Genomic DNA, 26,896 nt, shown 5'->3' with positions numbered 1-26,896 from the left:
TGTTACCGTAAAACGTGGTTTATACGCGCCCTTAAACCTTGTGTAGATAGCGCGACCGAGCTTTTTCTAAGTCCAGATGTCCTGACCGCGGTCTTTCTACTCAAGTGGCTATAGCTACTTCTACTGGTGTCTGTACTACTCCAAGGTAATATAACTTTTACTGAATGATGGTTTTAAGCCACTCTATCCACCTCTTATTGGCTGGACTTTAACTAGTATTAACTAATGAGCTAATATTAGCTAAATTCCGTTAAGATTTAACGGTAGCCTAGTTAACTAGCTAGTTAGCCAACAGCTCCGTCTGAGTTTTTTTGTGTTTCTTTAAAAGTATTGAACCAAATCTGACCATTAAAAATGAATTTGTGATGCTAAGTATTATAGAGTTCAAACAGGCTATGTGTAGTAAATAATAAACAATTGGGCATTTTTACCTTCAGGCGTCGTCTCGGTCTTTTCATCGACGCTCGTCCTTCTTCTCCGTCGATATCCAAACTTACAAGAAAAACGAAATTTGGCTCCAGCCACGAACAGCACGGAGCTCCACCAGCCCGGAGGGGAAAGTGGAGGCGCGGACACAGGTTTCTGCGAAAAAAAAATCCAGAGCGACTTACAAGAAGTGCTTTATCAATCTAGAGAAAGTATCTTTGCTAGTTACCAATAGCTTAGAGAAAAAGACAGTCCTGGGCTCAGATACTGCTAGAAACAAATATGTCACTGCAGACACCAAGAGAAAAAGAAACAGAGTTGAACGCAGAACTCTGTGCCATTCAATGCAATACAATAACAATAAGATACAATACAGTAAACAGAAGCATCCAAACAACACTTTCCACTCATGACCTGAGCTAGCTAAGCTATTCGGTAACACTTTACAATCAGGGTACATGAAATGGCATTAATTCATGCATTATTTCATGAGTGAGTAATCATTAACTTATACATGTAACACATCATGAGTCATCATGAATATGCATAAAGTAAGCATGCCTCATGCATGCTTTAATGCATGAGCAATATATTAATTCATGTAGTTATTAAGTTATAAATATCATCAGGTGACATGAGTTATTCATGATGTTCATACAGGTCTTCATTCATCATGTAAACTGTGGTAAAAACATTACAGTTAGCCGACACTTCACAGAACAAGAATGTTAAGCATTGCTAAATCATTATTTCTTCATGAGTTCATGATGTTTGTGGCCCTCAAAGTAAAGCGATGAAATATTCCTTCTTTAATAATGTTGTGCTGATGATGAAATGACAGAGGAAGTAAGCCATTAATTAGGCATGAATTCTTTATTATTTCGAATATAAATAGTGTACTTAGAGGAACTGGCGTCACATATTAAGCTCTCAAAATAATAAAAGAAACAAACAAACAAAAAATAATAAAACAAACTGCTGAATAAACATATTTCACAATAACATTTCAGGCATTTGAGACATACATTACCTGTACTGGTTACATAAACTGAACACAAACTAAATGAGATCGGTAATGCCTCTGTAAAATACCATGAGAAAAACACAGCTTTGCTGATTAACTTTTATAAATATCCAGGAAGGATCCATCTTCTTTTTTTTGAGAATTGCAGTAGCAGTGGGCTCCTGTTCACAGAAACTCCTGCATATTTCTGCAAACCATTTGAGGCTGTCCTTTCTTTTGAAACTTGCCTTCAGTGATTTGAACACATCTGGATTGGTTGCTGCAAGTTCAGCAATTGGGGCCTGAGATGCAATGGTGTTTCTGTCTATTCCAAGTCTTGCATATGCTTCAGCTTTGCTGATGTGCTCAAACTGTACTTCCTCCAGTACCATGTTATACCTACAGATGGAATCATCTGGTGTTTTCACTGTAAGGAAAGAAAATGCACACACTTAATCATCTTGGTCAAACCAAATCAAAATGTCTTGGTAACAAGGTTACTGAATTCCCAGTCTTTGTAAAAATGTTAAGTAAGACAGAACTATTTAATTTTGGAGACATAGGAGACTTTAAAGGGGACCTATATATGCTTTCCCAGTTTCCCTCTTTCCTTTAGTGTGTTATGCAGCTTTTTGTGCAGTCTGCTAAGTTATAAAGCCCAAACTCTGTCACAGAAACCACTGTTCTCAGCTGCCTGAAATGCCTGAAATGAAATGTTACGTTACCAGCAAGTTTGGCACACCCTCACACAGTGCACAGCAACTAATGGAGACCGTGTATGGGCAGAACCGCTCTGGTGATTGACCATTCAGAATAAGAGTAAGTGAGCTGATCAATCAGAGCACACTGGGATTAATGGGAGGTGGGGCTTAAGGTTACAGGAGCTCAGAGTAATTCAGACATAGGGTGAATAGAGATATACAGTATAAGTATTAAACAATGTACTGTAGTAGACCCCAAAGATAATATAATGAACACAGAAGATGAGTATAATAGGTCCCATCAAAAAATCTAATGCAAGTACAGTGACAAAAATAATTATTACTAATTAAGGAAGGTAATCTCTGACCCAGGAAAATGATAAAAATGACACATTTGATTTAATCTGTCTATATTCACTATATTGCCTAGGCCCCTGCAGCAGAAACTAGCTCTTGGTACATGGAATATAACCTCACTGGGGTGGAAGGAGCCGGAACTTGTGCAGGAGGTTGAGAGGTACCAACTAGATATAGTTGGGCTCACCTCCACCCACAGTGTCGGCTCTGGAACCAAACTCCTGGATAGGGGTTGGTCTCTCTCCTACTCAGGGGTTGCACAGGGTGAGAGGCGCCGGGCGGGTGTGGGGATACTCACAAGTCCCCAGCTGGTGACCAGGCAGATGGAGTTTGTCCCGGTGGACGAGAGGGTCGCCTCAATGCGAATTAAAATCGCAGAGAGGAAAACTTTGACTGTTGTCTGTGCGTATGCACCAAACAACAGGTCAGAGTGTTCGGCCTTCCTGGAGCGAGTGGGCGGGCTCCTGGAAAGGGTCTCCATAGTCCTACTGGGAGACTTCAATGCTCACGTTGGCAATGACTGGGAGACCTGGGGAGGCGTGATTGGGAAGAACGGCCTGCCCGATCTAAACCCCAATGGTGAGTTGTTATTGGACTTCTGTGCCAGGCATGAATTGTCCATAACGAACACCAAGTTCGAACACAAGGATATTCATAAGTGTACATGGTACCAGAGCTCCTTGGGTCAAAGGTCAATGATCGACTTTGTTGTCGTTTCATCTGACTTGGGACCATATGTTCTGGACACTAGGGTGAAGAGAGGTGCTGAGCTGTCAACTGATCACCATCTGGTGGTGACTTGGATCAGATGGCAGGGAAGACTGATGGTCAGACCTGGTAGGCCCAAGCGAATAGTGAGGGTGTGATGGGAACGACTTTCAGAGGCCCCTGTTCGGAATGATTTCAACTCCCACCTCCGGGAGAGCTTTTCTCACGTCCCGGAGGAGGTAGGGGACATGGAGTCTGAATGGACCCTGTTCAAAACCTCCATTGTGGAAGCTGCCAGGTGTAGCTGTGGCCAAAAGCTTGTGGGTGCCTGTCGGGGCAGTAACCCAAGAACCTCCTGGTGGACACCGGTGGTGAGGGAGGCCGTCAAGCTGAAGAAAGAGGCCTTTGGGGACTGGTTGGCCCGAAGGACTCCCGATTCAGCAGATAGGTACCGACAGGCAAAAAAGGTGGCAGCTGCAACGGTGGCAGAAGCAAAATCCAGGGCATGGGAGGAGTTTGGTGAGGCCTTGGAAAAAGACTTTTGTTCGGCCTCAAAGAGGTTCTGGACAACTGTCCGGCAACTCAGGAGGAGTCGGGGTGGCTGCGCCCAAGCTGTATTCGGCAAGGGTGGAGAAACTCTGACTTCGAATGAGGATATTGTCGGTCGGTGGAAGGAGCACTTTGAGGAACTTCTTAATCCAGGAGATGTGCCTCCCTCACGGGAGTCAGGGCCAGAGGTTTCTGGGGTGTCAAGTTCCATTTCCCTGGTGGAGGTCACTGAGGTAGTTGGTAAGCTCCTCAGTGGTAAGGCACCGGGGGTGGATGAGATTCGTCCAGAAATGCTTAAGGCTCTGGATATTGTGGGGCTGTCATGGCTAACATGCCTTTGCAATATTGCATGGACCTCGGGAACAGTACCCTTGGACTGGCAGACTGGGGTGGTGGTCCCTATTTTTAAAAAGGGGGACCGGAGGGTGTGTGCCAATTATCGGGGTATCACACTGCTCAGCCTTCCTGGGAAAGTCTATGCAAAGGTGCTGGAAAGGAGACTCCGACCGATAGTTGAACCTCAGATTGAAGAGGAACAATGTGGATTCCGTCCCGGCCGTGGAACAATGGATCAGCTTTTCACCCTCTCACAGATTGTTGAGGGGGCATGGGAGTTTGCCAACCCAGTCTACATGTGTTTTGTGGACTTAAAAGGCTTATGACCGTCTTCCTCGAGATATCTTGTGGGAGGTCCTCCGGGAGTATGGGTTGCCTGGGCTACTACTCCGGGCTATCCAATCTCTGTACTCCCGGAGTGAGAGCTGTGTCTGTATACTCGGCATTAAGTCAGACTCCTTCAGGGTTAGCGTTGGACTTCCCCAGGGTTGTGCTCTGTCTCCCCTCTTGTTCGTGATATTCATGGACAGAGTGTCAGGGCGTAGCCGGGGTCAGGAGGGCATTATGTGTGGAGGCCGGAGGGTGGCGTCTCTGCTATTTGCAGATGATGTTGTTCTTTTGGCGGAATCACATGGATGCCTCCAACGTTCGCTTGAGCGGTTTGCAGCTGAGTGTGAAGCAGTTGGTATGCGGATCAGCACCTCCAAGTCTGAGTCCATGGTCTTGGCCCGGAAAAGGATGGCATGCCCACTCCAGGTAAGGGGAAAGGACCTGCCCCAGGTGGAGGAGTTTAAGTATCTTGGGGTCTTGTTCACGAGTGATGGGAAGAGGGATCGTGAGATCGGCCGTAGGCTGGGACAGGCGGCAGCAGTAATGCGGTCACTGTACCGGACTGTAGTGGTGAAGAGGGAGTTGAGCCAAAAGGCGAAGCTCTCTGTTTACCGGTCGATCTACATCCCAACCCTCACCTATGGTCATGAGCTGTGAGTAATGACCCAAAGAACGAGATCGCGAATACAAGCAGCGGAAATGAGCTTTCTTCGTCGGGTGGCGGGCTACACGCTCTGCGATTCAGCTCAAGACTCATCATACCAAAATGCACCACAGAGCGCCACAGGAAGTCATTCTTACCAGTGGCCATCAAACTCCATAACTCCTCCCTCAGTGTGTGACTCAAAAAAATGTTCATATGTGCAATAACAACAATTGTGTGTGTAGAGTACTTAAATCTGGTGCACATACATACGGTAAATTCTATATATTGTTTTAAATTATACATACTGTAAATTCTATATATTGTTTTAAATTATACATACTGTAAATTCTATATATTGTTTTAAATTATTAGTAAAGTGTTTATTTTTACATAAATGGCTGCAACTGTAACAACTGCAATTTCCCCCTGGGATCAATAAAGGAATCTGAAATCTGAAAATCTGAAATCTGAAAGATAGAGTGAGGAGCTCGGTCATCCGGAAGGAGCTCAGAGTAGAGCCGCTACTCCTCCGCATTGAGAGGAGCCAGCTGAGGTGGTTCGGGCATCTGATCCGGATGCCCCCTGGACGCCTCCCGGTGGGGGTGTTCCAGGCACGGCCTACCGGGACAAGACCCGCTGGAGGGATTATGTCTCCAAGTTGGCCTGGGAGCGGCTTGGGGTCCCCGGGAATGAGCTGGAGGAAGTTGCGGGGGACAGGGTCATCTGGGATTCTCTGCTCTCCCAACTGCTACCGCGACCCTGTTTGGACTAGCGGGCAACGACGATGACTTCGAAAGAACGTACAACATAAAAACATAGCTTACCTCTGTCTGTAGCTTTTTCCCCCTTAGACGTAGCTGGTTGGTCATGTCCATGGAGTTGAAATGCTCCAAAAGCAAAAACAGACCATCGTTACAGAAATGACCATTATCTACCACAGATACTATTAACAAAAGTATTTTCTAGCATTGTTGAATGGTTTGAAGTTAGAATACACAACAGCAAAGACTTCACCGTCTCTGCCATTTCCCTGGAGTTTGCCTTTGTCTGCAGTGCCTCTCTTCCTCACAGACAAATCTATGGTTTACAAATATGTCATTAACGGTACTAATTGCATGCCTTAGGTAGCTCTTATTTGCAGCTTCTGATTCATTTGGCTTCTTATTTGCAGCATCTGTTTCACTGGCTGAAGTTGGCTTCTTATTCACAGCTACTGACTTAATGAATGATGGTAAACTAAAGGACGTATTCTTGTTCACATATATGCTGCATAATTTATACTTTTCAGATGTAGATAAAATCGTAAACACTCCAATAAGTTTACCGTAATTTGTTGAATCAGCAGCTCTGAATAAGGGGTCAACTTCAGCCGGCAAGAAAGAAGAGTAAAAAGATTACTAATGAGAAGCCAAACAGATCAGAAGCTGCAAATAAGTAATTGACTTCAGTGTTGTAACATTGATGATGGAAGAAAGTTAATTTGTCTGTAGATTTAAAAAAGGTATTTAATAGCAAAACAGAAAAAGAGAACAGTATAAAAACAGCTGTCTGCAGCTTTTTCCCCCTGAGAGGTAGCTGGTTGGTCATGTCCATGGGGTTGAAATGCAGCAGAAACAAAAACTGACAAAAAAAATTATAAAAAAATACCAGCAGATACTATTAAGAGAAGTATTTATATCAATATTGAATGTAACACAAAATACAAAACGTAAAAAGTAAATAAAGTAATTCACCATCTTTGTCATTTGCCTGTAGTTTGCCTTTGTCTGCAGTAACCTTCTCCCTCACAGACAAATCTGTGGTTTACAAACACGTCATTGTGTAATCATAGCAGCGCATTCATATGAATGGAGATGGTGATAAAAAGGCTACGTGTTCATTTTTGTGTAGTAACCATTTAGAATGATTTAAGATGAATGTGTTCCCATTAGGTCCAACTAGCTAGCTAATTTGCTTTTATTTTACTGGACAGCCACTGGAAAGCCTGTTTTTCAATGGCTTTTACCTGCTATCCAACTAACGTTAACTACTAAACAAGCTAGCTAGATAAGCTAATTCTGTGCAGCATTGAAGTATGCTAGCTAACGTTTGCTACACAAACAACAGACATACACAAAATATAATAAGATGATAACAAACATACAGTTTTCGAAAAACATTTACCATATATGGTAGAATTGCACACGGCTGGTGTTTTAAGCTTTGTTCTCAGACTTCGTGTGCTTGGTGCTTGATTCATGTTGCGAGCCTCTATGCGCTTCGGTGTGACCTCTTCATCCAGCACTTTGGCACTCTTGGCAACTGGAAGAACTGTAACACCTGCAGGAAGAACACGGTGCCGTCTTTGCGCGGTAACTCAAAGGTGAAGCTCAGGTGGGTGCTGGATTTCTTTAGTATTGTCCCAGCATCCATTGACTGGCCAAATGAATGTGTGAAGAACAGTTATGCATAAGATTCATTTCATTTCCAAGCACTCTAATTTCTAGATATGGGTGACTTCTTTCCAAGCCTTATTATTGTTTGCTGGTTATTTAATTTAAAGGGTATGCAGGAGTAAAAATCACAGAGCGATTAAAATTCAAGGATTCAAGGAGATTTTATTGTCATTCGCATCACATGGTACATGAGGTGGAACGAAATTAAGATCTCATGGTCCAGTTTACACCCAAGAGCTGTTATTAAAATAACCAAGACTATCAGATCTGGCTCCATCTTTGAGGGTTCAAGATGCAGCTTATTCTCATGGATGAAAATTTTCTATAGGTAACCTAATTTATATTCTGGAAAACAATCTTAGAAATTCACACTCTGAGTATTTTAAGAAGTGCTGAATAATTCTATCCATTTGTACAATCTGCAGGTTTGCGCAAGGCTTACGTATGAGATAGGTTGACATGAAGACAGAAAGCATAGCAAAAAGTTCAAGAACACTGTGAAAGATGGCCTCATGTATAAGAAAAGTGTGAGGACAGCACCTTGGGGAGGAAAGTGAGTTTGCGGTTGACGAAGGCACCTTCAGACACAAACAGAAGGTATGTATCAATTAGGATATACATACATACATACATACATTATATATATATATATATATATATATATATACACAAACACTGCTCAAAAAAATAAAGGGAACACTCAAATAACACATCCTAGATCTGAATGAATGAAATATTCTCATTGAATACTTTGTTCTGTACAAAGTTGAATGAGCTGACAACAAAATCACACAAAAATCATCAATGGAAATCAAATTTATTAACCAATGGAGGCCTGGATTTGGAGTCACTGATTTTGGAGGCTGATCCAACTTTGATGTAATGTCCTTAAAACAAGTCAAAATGAGGCTCAGTATTGTGTGTGGCCTCCACGTGCCTGTATGACGTCCCTACAACACCTGGGCATGCTCCTGATGAGGTGGCGGGTGGTCTCCTGAGGGATCTCCTCCCAGACCTTGACTAAAGCATCCGCCAACTCCTGGACAGTCTGTGCTGCAATGTGCCGTTGGTGGATGGAGCGAGACATGATGTCCCAGATGTGCTCAATCGGATTCAGGTCTGGGGAACGGGCGGGCCAGTCCATAGCTTCAATGCCTTCATCTTGCAGGAACTGCTGACACACTCCAGCCACATGAGGTCTAGCATTGTCCTGCATTAGGAGGAACCCAGGGCCAACCGCACCAGCATATGGTCTCACAAGGGGTCTGAGGATCTCATCTCGGTACCTAATGGCAGTCAGGCTACCTCTGGCGAGCACATGGAGGGCTGTGCAGCCCTCCAAAGAAATGCCACCCCACACCATTACTGACCTATTGCCAAACCGGTCATGCTGAAGGATGTTGCAGGCAGCAGATCGCTCTCCACGGCGTCTCCAGACTCTGTCACGTCTGTCACATGTGCTCAGTGTGAACATTTATTACATTATAATTTAATTTATTTACCAAGCTAAGTTATTTAACATTCAAACCATCTACGTGAAAAAGTAATTGTTCCCTTAATCAGCCCTGCTTAATGTAAAACTCACTGATACTGAAGTTTACCATCAGAGTTAAGTTATCACCATAAGCACACTAGACCATGGTCAAAAGAAAATTTAGAAAAGAGTTCAAAACATTTCTAAGGTTCTAGAAAATCTAGAGGGGCAAAGGGGCAAAACACAAATCATACACGGGTAAACTCATCCAACGGTCGATACACGAAATACACCAAACTGTAGAATTAGAGAACGCTCAGTGATTGCATACACAACACTTCGCAAAAGTTCTCAACCTGAATCCCAGCTTAAATATCAGTAGAGGATGAACATCAGGTGGAAGGAGTTCAATAATCAGGCGACTGAGAGCGCTGATAGGTGCGTGGGGAAACCACGTGATCAGTCTGTGAACCCTGGGGGTTGGAGTTTTCTAAGACGGAGTCCACTAGCACGTGATCGATCACGTGGTCTCCCCTAGCACTCTGGGAGATTAAGTCCAGCTCCTTCGCAGAATGCGTGACACATGTGAGGGCAGCAATGCAGAAAACACTGGTAACCAAAAGAAACATAAATGCTTGATTCACATTTTCAAACAAAAGCACTTGGACAATCTCTCAACTTTTTTTGAGAAAGTTCTATGGACAGACCACTCTGAAGTGCAGTCTTCTGGATAACAAGAAAGAATAAATGGCTCTAAAGTAATCCTGCATTTTACAGCAAGAACACATCAAAATTCACGCTTGGTGGTGGTAGCAGGTTAGTGTGGGGATGTTTTGCTGCATTGTGACCTGGCCAACTTGCTATTATTAAAAGATGCAAGAATTCTCTCCTCTACAGAGAAGTCTGTCTTATTAAGTGCCTAGTCAAAATGCTAACTTGAACCCAATAGAGATGCCATAGCACAGTGTACACCCAAATTCCTGCATAACAATGTGAAAGGCTGTTATGAAATGTTAGTTGCAGTCTTTGTAAGTTATTTATTTTAAGGGGGGCATTATTTTTCACACGTCATTTGCATGTTGGATAACTTTACTCCATAACTAAACAAAAAATATATTTTCCATTTGGTAAGGTTCTGTTTGCTTAATATTACATTTTGTTTAAAGACAGTCACTATGATAAATAGTGTAACATGTAATAGTATAGAAAATCAGGAAGGGGCAAAATATTTTCACAGCACATTGTATTTTTTTTTCAGTACAGGCATGGGAGAATATCAAACACATGGAAGCTGTAACAAGGAGCGAGGTAGCGGACGCACGTGCAGAGGTAAACGACTTTTATTGAGGGCAAATCCAAAATCAGGGTCGAGATAGTCCAGGTTCAAAGATCCAATACAGAGAGATTGTGGGGTAGACATGACAAAACCAGAATACAATCAATAACACCAAGAAACAAAGCAAACATCAAACATAGACCAATACAAAGACCAGCAAAGCCCAAGTACAAACACAGGGCTTAAATACAACAGGGATAACGAGGGACAGGTGAAAAACAGGTGGAGACAATCAGGGGAGGAGTAACCAAACAAGGGGTAGGACTAGAACACCAAAACAAACGCACATGGAATAAACCAAAACATGAACACATGGGAGATCAAAACACAACACGAACACATGAACAGGAATGGGAGGGACCAATCGTGACATAAGCACAAGAAGTGGGTATTTGGAATGCTTGGGGTGAAGGAAAACTAACAAAGACCTATTTTAAAGTTAGTGAAGAGGAGATCTCGCCAGCACTTAATTCCATTAGTAGTAAAGCATGTGCACCCTGGGAGTGTCATTATCAGTGACGAATGGAGGGCATATAGGGGTGTTATCACCCATTTGGGCTACAGACACTTCAAGTAAATCATTCAAGATGGTTTGTGGATCCTGCAAGTGAAGCTCACACCCAGCATTTGGAGAGGGCATGGTTAACATACAAATCAACAGTGTGGCAGATGAGGGGGAATAGAACTGAAAAACCTTTGAAAGAACATCTCAAAGTGATTAAATGGTCATACTGGCTTGGTAACAGGCATAAGAAAGGTACTCTTGACCATTTACGTAAGGATATAAGGTCTCAGTTCCCTGTGTAAAAAGTAAATTGAATCATGTCTAGTGGAAGTATGAAAAAGAAAATAAATCTTTTGTATAACCAGTGCACATAATGTTGTTGGGCTAACTTCTGAATTATTCTGAATTGTGTTTTCAAATTACTGTGTTCTAGCCTGTCATATACACTAGTTGGTTGTTTTTTTAGAAGTCCCTGCTTTGTAGCTCCACTTTGCTGGTGTACAGTTAGAGACTGTAGATCATCTGTTGATGCACAGTTTGTGGGGATTGTATGTGTGCGTGTGTGTGTGTGTGTGTGTGTGTGTAGGCTCCTCTTAACCTAGCAGGGACACTGACATGCCAGTGCCACACACAATAACATGTCAGTGTTGCTGCTGTATTTAGAAACCAAATAAAATCTGGTCAGCAGAAACTGACCAGGGGATTGACAAAATGTACTGAAAGAGATTCACTACATTCTGTATTTGTACAAATATACAGTAGACCATTAAGGTTGGTGGAACTTATTAAGTGACCAGTGAGTGGATGGGAAAGATAGAAGGAGATAGGAGGACTTGGGCTTAGAGCATTTACTGATTATCTGTTTTAGACCCAAAGCCTACATATTTCTTGCATTATTTTTTGCATTAGTCCACTTATGGTATTTGTGTGGTTTTATGAAACAAAATACTTATAATTACTTTTTACATCATCTTCTCTTTATTCCTTATAATTAAACGGACAGTTTTTGTTATTGTGCCTTTGTAACCAATATAGGTCAATGCGCTCTGATTGGCTCACCTGTATTTTGCCTCATTCAAAAATAAGTGATATGGTTTTGTTGATTTTCTAAGTGTAAACAAATCACAATTTCTACAGAGACCAGACCTCTGCACATTTTAATGAACAATTATTGTTTATTTGCTGAATTTAACATACTGGGGAAAATGTTTGTTATATTATTATTTTTTTCCAGATATTTCAAAATTGTGGTTTAAAACTTGCAGGAGAAAGCTTGTTCTCTGTAGAGGATTTGTTAACTTATTTTAAAATAAACTTTTTTTTTCAAACTATTTTTCTTTTTTTTTTTACATCATAAAAACAATTCAATACAGGCTGTTTTTTTCAGCTTAGCTTTCATGAATGCATAGACTGGGCAGTGAACAATACATTTGTAGCTGATTTAGTTCTGTAATTCTAAAAAAAAAAGAAGAAGATGGATCCTTGCTGGATATTTATAAGAGTTAATCAGCAAAGCTGTGTTTTTCTTATGGTATTTTACAGAGGCATTACCGATCTCATTTAGTTTAATTGTCTTCAGTTTATGTAACCAGTACAGGTAATGTACTGGTTACAATGTAATTTTCTGGTAATCAGACAAATCCACACAAATTTAGAGAATTCCTTTTAGCTGTGTTTCCAAAAATCAGAGAAGGGGATGGATTTGAATTGTTTAAAATATCTGGAACAATTTGAAGTCACCAACTGAGTCTCATCCCCTGTAACAATTAGGGCTACCATGTCAGATACCTGAAAGATCCACAGACCCAGATTGGTCATGCTACCATTTTCATTCAAGCACTTCAAAGAAACTTGAGTCTAGAGCCTGTAAGTTCCCCCTTTTAAAACTGCTGTTCTCTTTTGAAAATCAGATTATTACTTTTTGAATTTTAAAATTTAAATGATCTCCTTTCTAGATATGTCAACTAGAATGTAGCAGTGAGCTTAATGGACCACCTCAGTAATGTATCACATGTGGAGAAGATTTCCCTTTTTCACAAATCAAGACTCATAGTAAAGAATGCACAAGGTACTGCTCTACACAGCTAAAACATCTTATTTGTTAGCACACTGCATGTGTTCTCATACACTACATGGTATGGGGTATAGCAAGTCGGCCATCAGCTGAAGGGCATGCTTGATAGTATGTTAACCATGTAGGGCAGAATGTATATGAAAACTTAATGGAAAGGGCAAGCATAAGGGCAATAAGCGCAACAATTGTTTATATATATATATATATATATATATATATATATATATATATATATATATATATATATATATATATATATATATATATATATATAATAGTATGTAAAAGCCAAAATGTGGGTGTTTATGGAATGTTGGTTGTAAATAAATTAATTTAAATGAGTGCGAATCTAAATTAAACACATTCAGCTCGACTTAGAAGCAGCGACTTAGAAAATGGATGGATGGATGGATAAACACATTGTTGTTTAACAAAATCCTGGACAGTGAGAGGATGCCTGATGAGTGGAGAAGTAGTGTACTGGTGCCCATTTTTAAGAACAAGGGTGATGTGCAGAGCTGCAGTAACTACAGAGGTATAAAGTTGATGAGCCACACCATGAAGGTATGGGAAAGAGTTGTTGAAGCAAGGCTAAGGAGAGAGGTTCAGATCAGTGAGCAGCAGTTTGGTTTCATGCCCAGAAAGAGTACCACAGATGCCATTTTTGCGTTGAGAGTGTTGGTAGAGAAGTACAGAGAAGGTCAGAAGGAGCTACATTGTGTCTTTGTGGATCTAATGAAAAGTCATATGATAGGGTGCCAAGACAGGAACTGTGGTCCTGTATGAGGAAGTCAGGTGTAGCTGAAAAGTATGTTAGGGTGGTGCAGGACATGTACGAGGATAGTGAAACAGTGGTGAGGTGTTCAGTTGGAGTGAAAATGGTTTCAAGGTGAAGGTTGGGTTACATCAGGGATCAGCTTTGAGCCCCTTCTTGTTTGCAATGGTGATGGAAAGGTTGACAGATGAGGTCAGGCAGGAGGCTCCATGGACCATGATGTTTGCAGATGACATTGTAATCTGTGGTGAGAGTAGAGAGCAGGTGGAAGAGAATCTGGAGAGGTGGAGGTTTGCACTGGAGAGGAGAGGACTGAAGACGGAATACATGTGTGTGAATAAGAGGGAGGCAGGTGGAAAGGTGAAGTAGAGGTCGTAAAGGTGGATGACTTCAAATATCTTGGGTCAATCGTCCAGAGCAATGGACAGTGTAGAAAAGAGGTGAAGAAGAGGGTGCAGGCAGGATGGAGTGGGTGGAGACGGGTGTCAGGGCTGATGTGTGACAGAAGGATAGCAGCAAGAGTGAAAGGGAAGGTTTACAAGACAGTAGTGCGTCCTGCTATGATGTATGGTTTGGAGACTGTGGCTCTGTCTAAAAGACAGGAGGCTGAGCTGGAGGTGGCAGAGATGAAGATGCTGAGATTTCCGTTGGGAGTGACAAGGATGGACAAGATTAGAAATGAGCAGATCAGAGGGACAGTGAAGGTGGAGCAGTTTGGAGATAAAGCCAGAGAGGCCAGGTTGAGATGGTTTGGACATGTGTTGAGGAGGAATAGTGGATATATTGGTAAAAGAATGTTGGAGATGGAGCTGCCGGGTAGAAGGAGAAGAGGTAGACCTCAGAGAAGGTTTATGGGTGTAGTGAAGGTGGACATGGTCGCTGTGGCGACCCCTAAAGGGAGCAGCCAAAAGAAGAAGATCTACAATCAGAAAAAAATCTCACAATGAAGCACTCAGTCTTTTTCATCGGGGCTCTCTGGGAGAGACTCTTATGGTTTCTGTAGTTCCTACTTCGTCCACCAGAGGGAGGTGAGTGTTTTCAGTCTACTGGTTAAAAGCACTTCAGATCCACTCTGCTCTCGTCTAGTACAGAACTGTCTCTCATGGAAAACATCAGCAAAATATAACAATAAAGGATCAAAGGATCAGTTTGTATCTTCAGTTCCCAATATTTACTAAACACTGTATATAAAAATAGTTGATGTAACACAGCCTGTCCCACTTTTTGTAACATGCTGCAGGCATCAAATTTTGAATTTGAGTGTATATGTACAGAGCACAATAAAGTTAATGAAGTAAAAGATCAATGTTGTGTTTTCATATTTTTTTCAGATTTGATTAATGTCAAAAAGATTTTATTGATTTCAGAGACCGTTACTGCTTTGGAGTTCGGCTCGTACTGTATGGTTTTTAACATACACTTCCTATATATTAAAAACACTTTCTCATTGTTGAAGACAAAGTATTCCACTTCAACTGAACAACTTAGATGTGAGCCCTACACACACCTACGAGCAATTTAGCATGTCCATTGGCTTTGACCTGCTCCGTTTCCGACCTGGGCCGGTTCACCCCTCCTTAGGCGACCTGGTGGTCCCGAGCTCCCTCAGGAGCACCATATCGATTCCGAACTTAGTGCAGACACACGATCGACATAGTCCACTACAGCCCAGAACCCCTGAGCTCAAACGGTCCGCCAGCCTCAGCCCCCCACGCGCGCCACCGCGCCCGACGAGAGCAGAGCGGATCTGAAGAGCTTTTAACCAGCAGACTGAAAACACTCACCGTCCTCTGGTGGACGAAGTAGGAACTACAGAAACCATAAAATACCCTTACAGAGACCGCCTTATATGACAGTACATATATTTCAGAGTAACATTCTTGGCATTTTTCAAATAACACTGCACGTCTTTAAGAGTTCTCTTTCACGTTCCTGTAAAATTCAGCACATTTTCAGCACAGAGATACAGTGAGGAGCTTCTGTCTTAATACAGTGGTAAAAGACAGTTTACAGCTGCATTTCAGAAGGATTCCCTGTGATACTTATTCCTCCTGCTCAACTTCTTTTTATCGTACATATTTTACGTCTACTTTAGTCATATCACTTACGTAACGATACTTTTACATGAGAGTGGTTAGTCTAATCTACCCTACTAACCTCTGGTAATGTAATCTGCAATAAAGTACTCGTGATTACGTTTAAACCTAGATTATCGCGTGCTTTCAGCGGGCTGCATTATGTGCGCTGGAGGATTACCGCTCCCCATCCGACAGGTGGCGCTACGCGACTCGGGAGTGCAGGCGAAAAAAAAGACTCCGTGAACTTCACGGCGGCGGTTAGTGTTTTCACAGCGCGCTTAACATAATGGGTTACTTTTAACAATGCACTGGTAAGACAATATTACTAAATAAAGATATGTTTTGAAAAATGAAGCTAACAACTAGAAGTTGTTATTATGATATTAACACGTTACTAGCCAGTTAGCAAGCCGGTTCTCTTTGGACAGTACCTAGACGACTATCTTCTCGGCTAGTTAGTTAGCTAACCAAGCTAATTATAGCTGTATTTTACGTACACTAAGGTATACATGACCGGACCAACTATAATGGCGATATATCTTTATCTGACTGTTCTGTTTAAGTAACTATGCTGCAACGGAGTTAACTGAGCAAAAATCTCTGTACGTTGTTTGCAGCACGTTTTGGAAACGTTGCTACGCTGTTGTTTTGAAGGTTGTTCTCAACTTATCAGTTAATCTTAACACACCTAAAGACATTCATAGACTCCTTCTGCACTGGAACCAAGTCGGGGAGGTATTTTTAGCCTCATCAGGCGTAAACATGGCAGTCAATCTTAACTGTAAGATCCGTCTCATGCAGTAACAGTTTACAGCCCATGTTCTTCTGGAAAAGAGCTTCTGGAAAGTTGCTCACTCAGTAACAGGAAATCGGTTATGTCAGTACATGAGAAATGTGTCATAACGGAAGAGACGTGGTTATGGTTATGCCTTTTGTCTAAGCACTCGTTGTTTGCAGTCATTTTCTCATTATTGCAGGCAGGTCACAGATGTGTTTCTTGGGTGAGCGGAGTGACCATGATGCCGTGCTTTGGTGTCCTGTTATTGCTGGTACTCCTCTCCCAGGTCAGAGGACTCTTCCAGACATATGAGGAGGTCTCCGTGCCTGAAGAATGGGTCCTGCTTCATGTTGTCCAAGGCCACATCGGTGCAGGAAACTACAGCTACCTGCGTCTCAACCACGATGGACGCATCATCCTGCACATGCGCAGTCTCAAGGGTGATGCTGATCTCTATGTGTCTGATAAAACACTGCGACCAGACTTTGATACCTACAAGCTCCAGTCGGCCACCTGCGGCTATGATATGGTGGTGGTTCCACGGGACTTTGTGAGACCCGTGGGAATCGGGATCTACGGACACCCCTCTCACATGGAGAGCGAGTTTGAGATGAAGGTGTATTATGATCAGACAGCTTTAACAGATGACCCATTCTCAAAGGATTCTTATTTTTCAGAGGAGAGTCATGGACAGCCCAAGCATCCGCAGCAAGACCCTGAAGAAGAAACCGAGGAGGAGGAGTCCATCCTCTGGACAATTCTTATCGGAATCCTGAAGATAATACTTGAAATTTTGTTTTGATCATGAAGTGCTCATTGCCATTGTAGAAATGTTGCCATTTGTATTTGCATTTCAGGTGAGAACACTGAATTGCCAAAATAAGAAATAAAAGCAGTGGAGAAAAGCTTTTGATAAGTGTAGGATGTTTTTTCTAAGCCTGAATTTGATGTGAACTAGTGCACCCCAAATAACTAGACATAATCTGTTCCTCTGCTCACAATTTGTCATATGCAAATGAAAATGGCAATTCTTCTGTCAGAATAATTGATTGCATATCTACAGACCCATTTCATGTTCTGAACAGTTTCTGTTTTGACGGTGATTCATTTTCAGCTGTACTGTATAATGTTTTTTTTTTTCTTTCTAATTTATTATGTTCTGAATCATTTGGGGTCTGCAGGAATTCAGAGCACTATGCAATCACAAAAATCACCTTTGGAAAACAAATACACAACTGTGCCTTTTGTAAGTCCTTTCATTGAAAAAATAGAAGGGCATACTTTCATGCAGCTGTAACATTTGTAACATTTTCAAATAAAGGCAATCATTTGTGCAAACTTCAACAGATTTTGCAACTATGTTTACTTTTATGCAATTAAGCCTTACGGAGTTCTGTAAGTTGTTTTAGAAAATAGCAAAAATGTATTTCCAATCATTAGAAGGGGAGTGTGTGTGTGTATGTATGTATATATATATATATATATATATATATATATATATATATATATTCTTCTAATGACTGGAAATGAATGCTTTTTATATATATATATATATATATATATATATATATATATATATATATATAAAAAGAGAATATTGTGGAGTTGATAAACAGCTTTGTAACCTCTTTATTAGCCCAAGATTAACAAAGTAGGTAATTGTACAGAGGCACTACCTACCTGTTATTGCTGAGAATAAACTACTACCCAAATAATATCTGCTCTCTACAGAATTGATAGTAAACAGAGAATTACATAATATAAATGATTGATACATCTTTGTTGATTCCAGAAATGCTCGACATTTCCGTTTAAATGTTTGTTCGGTATAGTTTTTAAAATCTCATTACGTATAATACAGTTGCCCACATGCGGCCTGACGTCACATGTAGCGGACGGAGAAGTGCCTCAGCTCGACCTTCTCGCTGGTCTGTCAGCGATGCTGCCTGCGGTGTTTATATCTTGAGTATTTCATTGATCTGCATCATGTTTAGAGCTACGCTAACAGTGTGTGGAGGAGGCATCGCTAAACGTGTAAGTAAGCACAACATTATTGGTTTTAGTTTTAATTTATAAGTCGCTGTTTCTTCTAAGAGCTGGCTAACTTTAGCTACCGTGGATAATCACGGCGTATCAACATTGCAGCTTCCTCTGGCTGACGTGTTTGCTCTCACCGCGTTTCTAACGCTATTTCTCCAATTCTCTCCAGCTCTTCTCATCTTTCTCTGGAGAAAGCGCTCTGCCGTCGAATTTACGACTTCCACCAAATCTGATAGGAGTTCCCAGAGAAAGTAAGTTGAGTTTTGAGATCGATTGTGTGTTTGTGTCTTTCTCACATTACTTTTTTGTTTACCCTTTTCCAGTACACGTTTTAACAAGCATGTTAAAAGTGCTCCTTGTAGTCTCGATCTGTGCAAATCTGTTTCAGAGAGAGCTTTTCCGGCTTCTACTGATCTGCCAGTGCTGCGGCGGTGTGAGGCTGATATTCCAGCTCATCTTGCACCCGTTCAGACGTGGCTGCAGTCTTTAGAAAGTCGACACAGTGAACCGCTCGGTGTTGTCGACCTGCACCCTGATGTCTTTTCAGTGCCTGTCAGGTAAACCATCTCATTAAGCCTTTAGTGATCTGTGCGTTAGTATAAGTTTTATCATTTCAGAGGACACGTCTCATGTAAAACACTTATTGTGCAGAAATGTTGTGATACAGCTACATTCATGTAGATTACACACAATTTGATTTGCAAAGGAAACTATTCTGCTTGTGGACACAGGCAAGGTTTTTGAAGCCATTCTGTGCAAACCTGATATAAAAACAGCTAGACAAAGCCATGGTAGCCTTTAGTTGTCCCAGCTGTCAGTTTATGATTTGTATGTGCAGTATGTGATTTTACAAGACCAACAAGTCCACATTAGTGTTTAATACCATCTGTGCCAGAGCTGCCACATTGTTAAACCTCTCATTAAACAAAGGCAACATTCATAGTTTAATACATTACATTGTTGTTGCACAGAAAAGATGAAGTCAGAGGGTTTTTGTTTTGTTTTATGAACCAGGTTGGACATACTTCATGCTGTGGAGGTCTGGCAGAGAAATTTCAAGAGAATTGTAAGTAGCCATGTATATATACACCATTCTACATACACATTCACAAAGATAACTTGCAGTACTGTCTCTACAGCAGAAGCACATACAGAGAATTATAAGTAAATGTAAGAATATTCTGCTTATGTTGTTTGGTTAACATGCTAATGTGTAAGTGGGAAATCTTGCACTATTCTAATCATATCTAATATTTTAACTAAACTACAGAGCTATGCCAAAGTGAAGAGCAGGGCAGAGGTTAGTGGAGGAGGTAGGAAACCATGGAAACAGAAAGGCAGTGGACGCGCCCGTCATGGAAGCATTCGTTCACCAATATGGAGGGGAGGTGAGATTGTACTTTAGCAAAAGTGGTCAATATGGAATATTTCTATAGACTTAATTCAGTGTCATCAGTGGGCAAAACCTTGAATTCCCTGAGTAAATTTGTCAAACCACTTCTATTGTTGCTGTTTCAGGTGGTGTTGCACATGGACCAAGGGGGCCCACTAGCTATTATTACATGCTGCCTATGAAGGTGCGCGTACAAGGACTGAAAATTGCACTGACGTCCAAACTGGCTCAGGTAAGTGAAGATGGGATATTTTTGCTTCTGTATTAATCAGTAAAAGACAACTGGTGCAAAATACTCATTCACTATTTTTGAAGGACAAGGAAAAGTTGCTGATAATACAGGGAAACACTGAAGTCAAATCTTTTCCTGTGTTCTTAAGATGGTATTAGGATTAAATGTCACTAAATGTTTTATGTTAAGTTTGGCTCATCCCTCCAGCAGAAAGTGAATGCAAAGTCACGATAACTGCTTATTTTCTTTTAGTTTGATGTATTGTCAAAATAATGACATTTCCTTAGAGTAATGATTCTCACTTATGAATTATATCTGCCTAACGAGTCACTTTTTTTTTTCCATTTCTACCTGGCAGAAGTTGCTTTCATGCAGTGAGCATGTGAGCCAAATGTGGCAATTGTGCTGGTCCTATGTATATTCCAAAGTTTTGTTCATTTGAATGGAAGTTCTTAGTAGACAGTCTGCTAAATTGGGACAACTTCTCCAGCGCAGTGCTGGTAGACTGTAATTAGAACATTTTTTGTAAATCTGCCCTGTACATTTTAATAATTTCTATCCAGGGGTAACAGGATTTGTTAATAAAATTCCCCAGGATTATCTTCACATTGTTGATTCTTTGGAGATTCCCACTCCAGACCCACACTACCTACAAGACCTGGCCAAACACAGACAGTGGGGAGATTCAGTCCTGATTGTGGATGTGTGAGTATCAGTGCTTTTAAACCTCTTTGTTTTGCAATAAGAATTTTCTGTTCATCCATAAATTTTCCTAAACTTATTTTCCTTATTTAGAGGGGAGGAGTTCCCACAGAACATTCTGCAGGCTACAGAAAGCTTAAAGACAATAAATATCATTCCAGCAATTGGTAAGTTTATCACTCCAGTTTTACAGTGAGCACTGAATGGCCATTGAGCTGTGTTTAATTTTTCCGCTAAAATTTTTTATTTGACTTACAGGCCTGAACGTTCACAGCATGCTGAAACATGAAAGCTTGGTCCTTACTCTGGAAGCTGTGAAGTTTCTAGAAAAGAAGTTGTTGTGGCATGACACTCGATTCACACCACTGTACCCTTTCAAACTCCCCTACAGTGACCTGCCATGAACTTTCATTGTATTAAAAAACATTTATTTCATAATCAGTGGTCTGCCATTTATTTCAAAGCACGCCGTTCACAGAAAGAAATTACACATAAATAAATAAAACATTACTACAACAACCACAAAATAGGCATTCGCAGAGTCATGTCAGGGGTAGGTGATTTTAGTTGGAATGATGCCATTTGCCAAGTCATGTCGAATCTCCCATCTTAAGGCAGAACGTTTCTTTTCTGTAGGCACCACATAGGTGTTGGGCACATATGTTCTCTGAGGCTTCACCTGTACAAATTATAAAATTGATTTTCATACTTGCATACTGTACAGGTAAGGAGAAAAATATTCCTGGGAAAGCAATTTGAATGGATGTTACTTACTGGTGGAGGCTGATACGCAAGTTGTTCCTGTACACAGAAAATGCAATAAGTCATGATACTGTACATGTAGACATAAGACATATAGAAAGCACAGCACAATGTAGACAGATTGCCAGATTTTTTTTTTCCTTAAATATTAAATGCAAAAAAGTAGTTACCCTTATGGCCCAGTGTAGCTCTTTCCTGCTTTTTTCTCCAGGAGGCTTAAACATCTCCCAGTTTTGCTTGTACTGGAAATACCTGAGAGGAAAGAAAAAACATTTTAGGACTAAAATATGGTTGAAATGTTTGTAAAGAAAGGCCTCACAAATCACTGCATTATGTATATTTTAGAAACTGAAACCATACTGACGTTTCTGAAATATCTTACTTTGCAACAGGATCTGTTTTTTTCAAGTTTCTTGTGTGTGGGTGATCCATGACTGGACGAATAACTGAAGAAAAATTATGGCACAGTAGTATTAGTAAGTAGGTTGCAGTATAAAGGGATTTTTACCTGGATATACAATATTTCCTCAGTTACAATCAGAGTACAACTTAAATCCCACAACGAAGAATTTTAAAAGAACATTTCCCATTTTGCTAGCCAACTGTCTTACTCAAATGACATTTATTATTACATAGTTTGTCCACTGATGGGTCTAAGATAAGCGTATAGACCTAAACTGACTATGGGGGTGCAATGCAAAAGGAACACCACAGAACATAGAACATCATAGAATCTTACAGGATTTGGGCCGAGGTCTGATGTCACTCTCACTCCGTGATCTCATCTGCATTAAGGTTTGAAAAAAGCAAAGAAACCATATGTCACCATCAAAAGTGCAACAACCTGACAGCCAGGACAAACTGTAACGGCTGTGTAGCAGGCTGAATCATCACTAAAAATTGGAGTGAGATCGAGCAACAATGGATTGCAGAGGCCGAATAATAGTTGATGGCAGTACTGACCATGCCCTTGATGTAGGCCTGAAAGGCACTGGGGAGTTCTTCTGTTGTTGAGCTGCGTCTGTCACTGTAGCTACCCGTCTCCTCACTCTCAGAGTCTAATTCACGGCGCTCATGTGAAGCAGAAACCCTCAGATGGTCTAAACGCTGTTCCAGCTCACTTATGGGATCTGCCAAAAAATAAAAGAATTATTGTATTACACCAGGTATACAATTCACACACACATTTCACAGTACTGTGAAAAACTCTAAGGACCTAAGCAAATTGTTTAAAACTATTCTTAGTAGTAAGGGTTCGTTATTACGGGGTAAAAACATAGCAATAATTTCTTGTATTCAAAAAAGTAGTTGATATCTTGCAAGCCAGTTAGAACACATTTTTTCAAGACTTCACATTTCTATTCCTTGATGCCACCAGCCATTGCATGTATTTGCACCATTATTAGCACACCTGATTTAACTTAAAACTTAAAAGGAATGACAGGCCAAACTATATATCTCTCTCATCAACCCAGTCCAGGCTGTTTAACTGGCAAAACCTGGTACAAGCATGTTGGGAGCTGGAATGCAACAAAAAGGACTGACTAAAGATCAAGCAGTAGAAAATTTGCCAGCGACACTGCATGAACTTCCATTATAAAGGGCTTGATTAGCCAATAAGCTCAACAAGGTGCATTAGAACAGGGAAAACATTAACCTACACAAAGAAAGAGTAAACTCTGTTACCCACCACATTTGAAAAACTGTGATTTCTTTGTCTTCCTCTTCTTCTGTCTTGCAAGTCCATGTTCATTTGTGTGCTCTACTAAAGTCACGCTTTTACTGAGTCTCAGATTAAAGGGGTGGTGATAGTCCTCATATTTTGTGTTTGTTTCCCACTCATTACTGCCGTAGACTATGATATGGTTGCCGTTCCTCAAAACATCTAAAGAAATGCCACTGCTCTCTTCCCTGGCACTAAGATCAACACTTTTTGCAGCAAAATAGGGTGCTTCATCATACTCCTCATGTACATCAGAAGATCCCAGACTGTTCTCATCAGTTATGCCTTGACTGTCTTTAACATTGTGCTGTACAGCAACACCTTCACTGCAATCACAATGGTTTAAAGTAGGATGTTCACTACCTGTTAAGGACAATGAAGTAATCTCTTGCTTAGATCCTTCCAAAAAAACACTGTGCTGATATGTAAACTGACTGTTGTCATCCTCACAGTAAACAACATTAGGGTATTCAATGTCTTCTTCAAGCTCAGTCAGAGTGCAGTCATCTCTGTAGTCCAGGTCATCTTTAGGTGTGTCTGGCCTGTATGTTCCATAACCTGAAGTCATCATACTTAATGCAGGGCTGCCCGTATTGCCACGATAATCATCAAAAGTCTCTTTTTCACCATATATGTCTACTTCCTTCCTCTTTTCATTTTCATCCTGGCCAACACTATTGTTCCATTTTTGTAAAGGAATAATATAATCATTATTTGTTTCCCAATGTTTAGTATGTGACTGCTCATTCCATTCTGTTACAACAGTGGCATCTCTATTTGCCCATTCATCATTCTGAAAACTTGAGTTCACATGTTCATCCATGACATAAGTTGTGTAAGAAGTGTTTTTTTGGTCTTGCTCCTCTTTACTGTGTTCCTCATATTTCGGTTCATTAAGCCATTTCTCTTCAATACTACTACAGGAGTAATATTTGTTCATAAAGTACCCTTCTTCCTTGTCACTGTCTATTATTTGCCCTTCATATTTTCTTTTAAGTCCTTCACCAATGCCTCCCTCTTTCAGCACCACTTTGTCTTTACTGCCTTCGTTCACAAAAATTTGATTTCCTTCCTCCTCGCTCACTGCTTTTCTCATCAGTCTCTTACAGGTCTTTAGGTCGTTATTAACTACACTGACAAAAACTTCTACTTCTTCTTCACTCTCCAGAACATCATGTTCAGGCTCTTTCTCCACTTTTCTGTGCATACTGTCTTTGCTCATAACACATTCCCTTTGTTCACTCTCATTTTCAAACCTTTTCTCGGTCCCTTCATCTTTGACATTTACATTAATATCACTTTCTTCCTCAACTTTCTCTTCTTCACTTGAAAGATATTCACTTCCAGTCATAAGCCTTTCCCAATCCATCACCATTTCATTCTCAACACTGTAGCTTTCAAGCTTATTCTCTATTCCATCTAGCTTGTACAAGGTTTTGTCCTCTTTTTCCTCATTCTCCTGTTCAGATTCACTGTCTTCTTTAACATCATCTTCACTTTCCTCTTCTTCACTTCTTAAATCATCACCTTCGGTTTCTGACTCGCTGCTTTTATTTGTAGTACCTCTCTCCTCTTCATCTTCACTCTCTTTTTCTGATTTGATTCCAGTGCTATCATTCTCACCATCTTCACATGAGAAACACTCAATCTCACTCTCTTGTTCACCTCTTGGTCTTTTTTGTGTACCTTCATCCTTACTCTGTTCGTCCACACAACATCGCTTATCCTCTTTTTTGCAATGCTCTTCCAGCTTTCCTCCAGTCGCATCATTCACACTATCCACTTTCACATACCATTCTGTCCCATCCTTGTCATTTCCAGGCTCCTTCTCAGTTCTTTTACCTCTGCTGCCATCCTTTACAAAACATTCTCTCTGTTCTTCTTCACTTTCCTGATCAGTCCAGAAGGATGAGGAGAGAGATTCTTTGTCCTCTCCACTTGCATTGTCCCAGTAACTGCTGCAGGTTTTATACATGTTGAAGTATGAATCGTTCTTTCTTTGATCAAATCCAAAGGGAAAATTAGCCTATAGACCAAGGCTCAGCAGATGGCTGAGCAGGAGGTGGAGTTACTGTAAGAAGATTACTACTGATACTACAGATCTGCTTAAAAGGGCTAGAGTGACACATAGTGGCAGGACATGTTTATGACATCCAAAACAATAATTAGTAGGTCTAGATCAGGAGTCTTCAGTTCCAACCGTGATGGGCCAGTGTTGAGCATGGGCTGGTGATTTCCCTGCACATCTGTTCATTGCCAGGTCTGAGTGATTGACCAGGAATATTACTAAAGTGTGCTGGACACTAGGACTCCAAGAGCAGAACTGAATACTCCTGGTCCAGATATTGTTAAACTTACCAGAGTCTTCACTGTATGTAGACTCATCGCACACTTGAGACTGGCCCCTATGCTTCCTGATGGGGGAGAAAAAAGATTTTCTGTTCAGTTAAATGATTTTAAATTTACAGTAATGCATGAAAGACAGAGACCACTTACACTAACATTATCAGATTTTCACAGAAATCTGCAGGTAAATATTTCCACAACTTATATTCAGTGATGTTGAGGTCTGGGTTCTGGGGTGGCCATTTTATTGTTTGTAGAACTGCAGCTTATTTATTTGATTTGCAACTTTCCTGTCACTCTTATCTATTTTATTTCTCAGTAACAGTTCATTGACAACTACACATAATTTCAGACCTTTAGCACCGAGTGGTCTTCTCACAGTGAAATGATGAACAAAAACATTCTCATACCTGAAGCAAGAATGAAGCTTGAAGCTGCTGAATTTTCACCTGTCTCTCAAAGATTAATTCTTTAAGTTCTGTTTAATTGATTGTGACAGTTTTGGTGCTTTACCAAGTCTTGTTTGCTATACATATTATACTTTTTTGAACAATCATTTTGGAAAATGCTCTTTTTCATTTTGCTTTGACATTCCCCTGACTTATATATGAGAACTATCCTTATACCAAAATATATAATAAATCCTGAAAATAAATAACTTTTACTAAATGGCTGTTTTTGGCTGTAAATGAAATAATTAAAATTGGTTTCTGAGTTCTGCACAGCTCTGTAAATCTGAGGTACCATCAGCCTAACTCTGAGTTCACCACACATCCCAATATACTGTACTGTGACAGATCATAACACTTGCTCAATTCAGATTCATTTAGATGAATATTTACTCTCTAAATTTTCACTTAACAGAAGGAAAATCTTACCTAAGTACTTTTCTTTTCATAGATGGCTTTACATTTGTATGAAGTTCTCTGTCAGGGCTGACAGTCCGACTGGAATCCAGCACTGAATGGTAAATTTCAGAAGATGCTTCCTCCACTTCAAGTCTGTTTGGAGCTGTAGAAGGTCTGATGTATCTGGGAGCCATTGAGTGCTCTATGTAAGAGTCATAGGGCCCTGGATTCATGACAATCTCATGGCTGTCTTCATGAAAAGTTGAGGTCAAAACCTTGACAGCACAAAAATAAAAGTTTAACATTACTAGACATATTTCAACTGGGCTGTGATGTGAC

General features: G+C 40.7%; 3 protein-coding genes and 1 long non-coding RNA gene across 6 annotated transcripts in view; 2 read left to right on the top strand and 2 right to left on the bottom strand.

Annotated features, from left to right (window-relative positions):
• Window positions 1-458: 458 nt before the first annotated feature.
• On the bottom strand, window positions 459-15,361 carry LOC119265287. Its single transcript, XR_005131562.1, has 3 exons — window positions 15,197-15,361; window positions 12,358-12,361; window positions 459-469 (listed from the first exon to the last, which is right to left on the bottom strand). It is a non-coding gene; the product is annotated as an uncharacterized LOC119265287 (long non-coding RNA).
• Window positions 15,362-15,900: 539 nt separating this feature from the next.
• Window positions 15,901-17,855, top strand: c15h6orf120 (chromosome 15 C6orf120 homolog). Of its 2 annotated transcripts, none has more exons than XM_017716673.1 (2): window positions 15,901-16,044; window positions 16,711-17,855. In XM_017716673.1, the coding sequence occupies exon 2, from the start codon at window positions 16,750-16,752 to the stop codon at window positions 17,311-17,313; it is 564 nt and encodes a 187-aa protein (XP_017572162.1). In that variant the 5' UTR covers window positions 15,901-16,044; window positions 16,711-16,749; the 3' UTR covers window positions 17,314-17,855. The 2 variants fall into 2 exon arrangements, with proteins under 2 accessions (XP_017572162.1, XP_017572163.1); XM_017716674.2 differs by having other exon boundaries at window positions 15,918-15,990.
• Window positions 17,856-18,398: 543 nt separating this feature from the next.
• Window positions 18,399-21,316, top strand: mrpl4 (mitochondrial ribosomal protein L4). Its single transcript, XM_017716647.1, has 9 exons — window positions 18,399-18,545; window positions 18,721-18,802; window positions 18,940-19,108; window positions 19,566-19,617; window positions 19,822-19,939; window positions 20,070-20,176; window positions 20,772-20,881; window positions 20,972-21,045; window positions 21,137-21,316. The coding sequence occupies exons 1-9, from the start codon at window positions 18,498-18,500 to the stop codon at window positions 21,280-21,282; spliced, it is 906 nt and encodes a 301-aa protein (XP_017572136.1). The 5' UTR covers window positions 18,399-18,497; the 3' UTR covers window positions 21,283-21,316.
• si:dkey-23f9.4 (HYLS1 centriolar and ciliogenesis associated) overlaps window positions 21,317-26,896 on the bottom strand; it is a 6,720-nt gene continuing 1,140 nt past the window's right edge. For both annotated transcript variants that reach the window (XM_017716645.2, XM_017716646.2), the window contains exons 5-12: window positions 26,588-26,832; window positions 25,722-25,777; window positions 22,604-22,770; window positions 22,380-22,425; window positions 22,023-22,086; window positions 21,811-21,892; window positions 21,653-21,679; window positions 21,317-21,557 (exon numbers count right to left, since the gene is read on the bottom strand). In XM_017716645.2, coding sequence (XP_017572134.1) covers window positions 21,426-21,557; window positions 21,653-21,679; window positions 21,811-21,892; window positions 22,023-22,086; window positions 22,380-22,425; window positions 22,604-22,770; window positions 25,722-25,777; window positions 26,588-26,832 — 819 coding nt within the window. In that variant the 3' untranslated portion in view covers window positions 21,317-21,425. The remainder of the gene's footprint in view (window positions 21,558-21,652; window positions 21,680-21,810; window positions 21,893-22,022; window positions 22,087-22,379; window positions 22,426-22,603; window positions 22,771-25,721; window positions 25,778-26,587; window positions 26,833-26,896) is intronic.

The sequence above is a fragment of the Pygocentrus nattereri genome, chromosome 15 (genome assembly GCF_015220715.1).
Source record: "Pygocentrus nattereri isolate fPygNat1 chromosome 15, fPygNat1.pri, whole genome shotgun sequence".
NCBI classification, from domain to species: domain Eukaryota; kingdom Metazoa; phylum Chordata; class Actinopteri; order Characiformes; family Serrasalmidae; genus Pygocentrus; species Pygocentrus nattereri.
Note: the sequence above shows the minus strand (reverse complement) of the source record. Positions and strands in the feature narration are given on the sequence as shown.

Bases quoted from the DNA above. Each gene is read 5' to 3' on its own strand.
- c15h6orf120 (XM_017716673.1), top strand. From the start codon at position 16,750: ATGATGCCGTGCTTTGGTGTCCTGTTATTGCTGGTACTCCTCTCCCAG.
- mrpl4 (XM_017716647.1), top strand. From the start codon at position 18,498: ATGTTTAGAGCTACGCTAACAGTGTGTGGAGGAGGCATCGCTAAACGT. The intron at 19,109-19,565 runs GTAAACCATCTC...TTTATGAACCAG, and splicing joins GTCTTTTCAGTGCCTGTCAG to GTTGGACATACTTCATGCTG. The intron at 20,177-20,771 runs GTAAGTGAAGAT...AAAATTCCCCAG, and splicing joins TGACGTCCAAACTGGCTCAG to GATTATCTTCACATTGTTGA.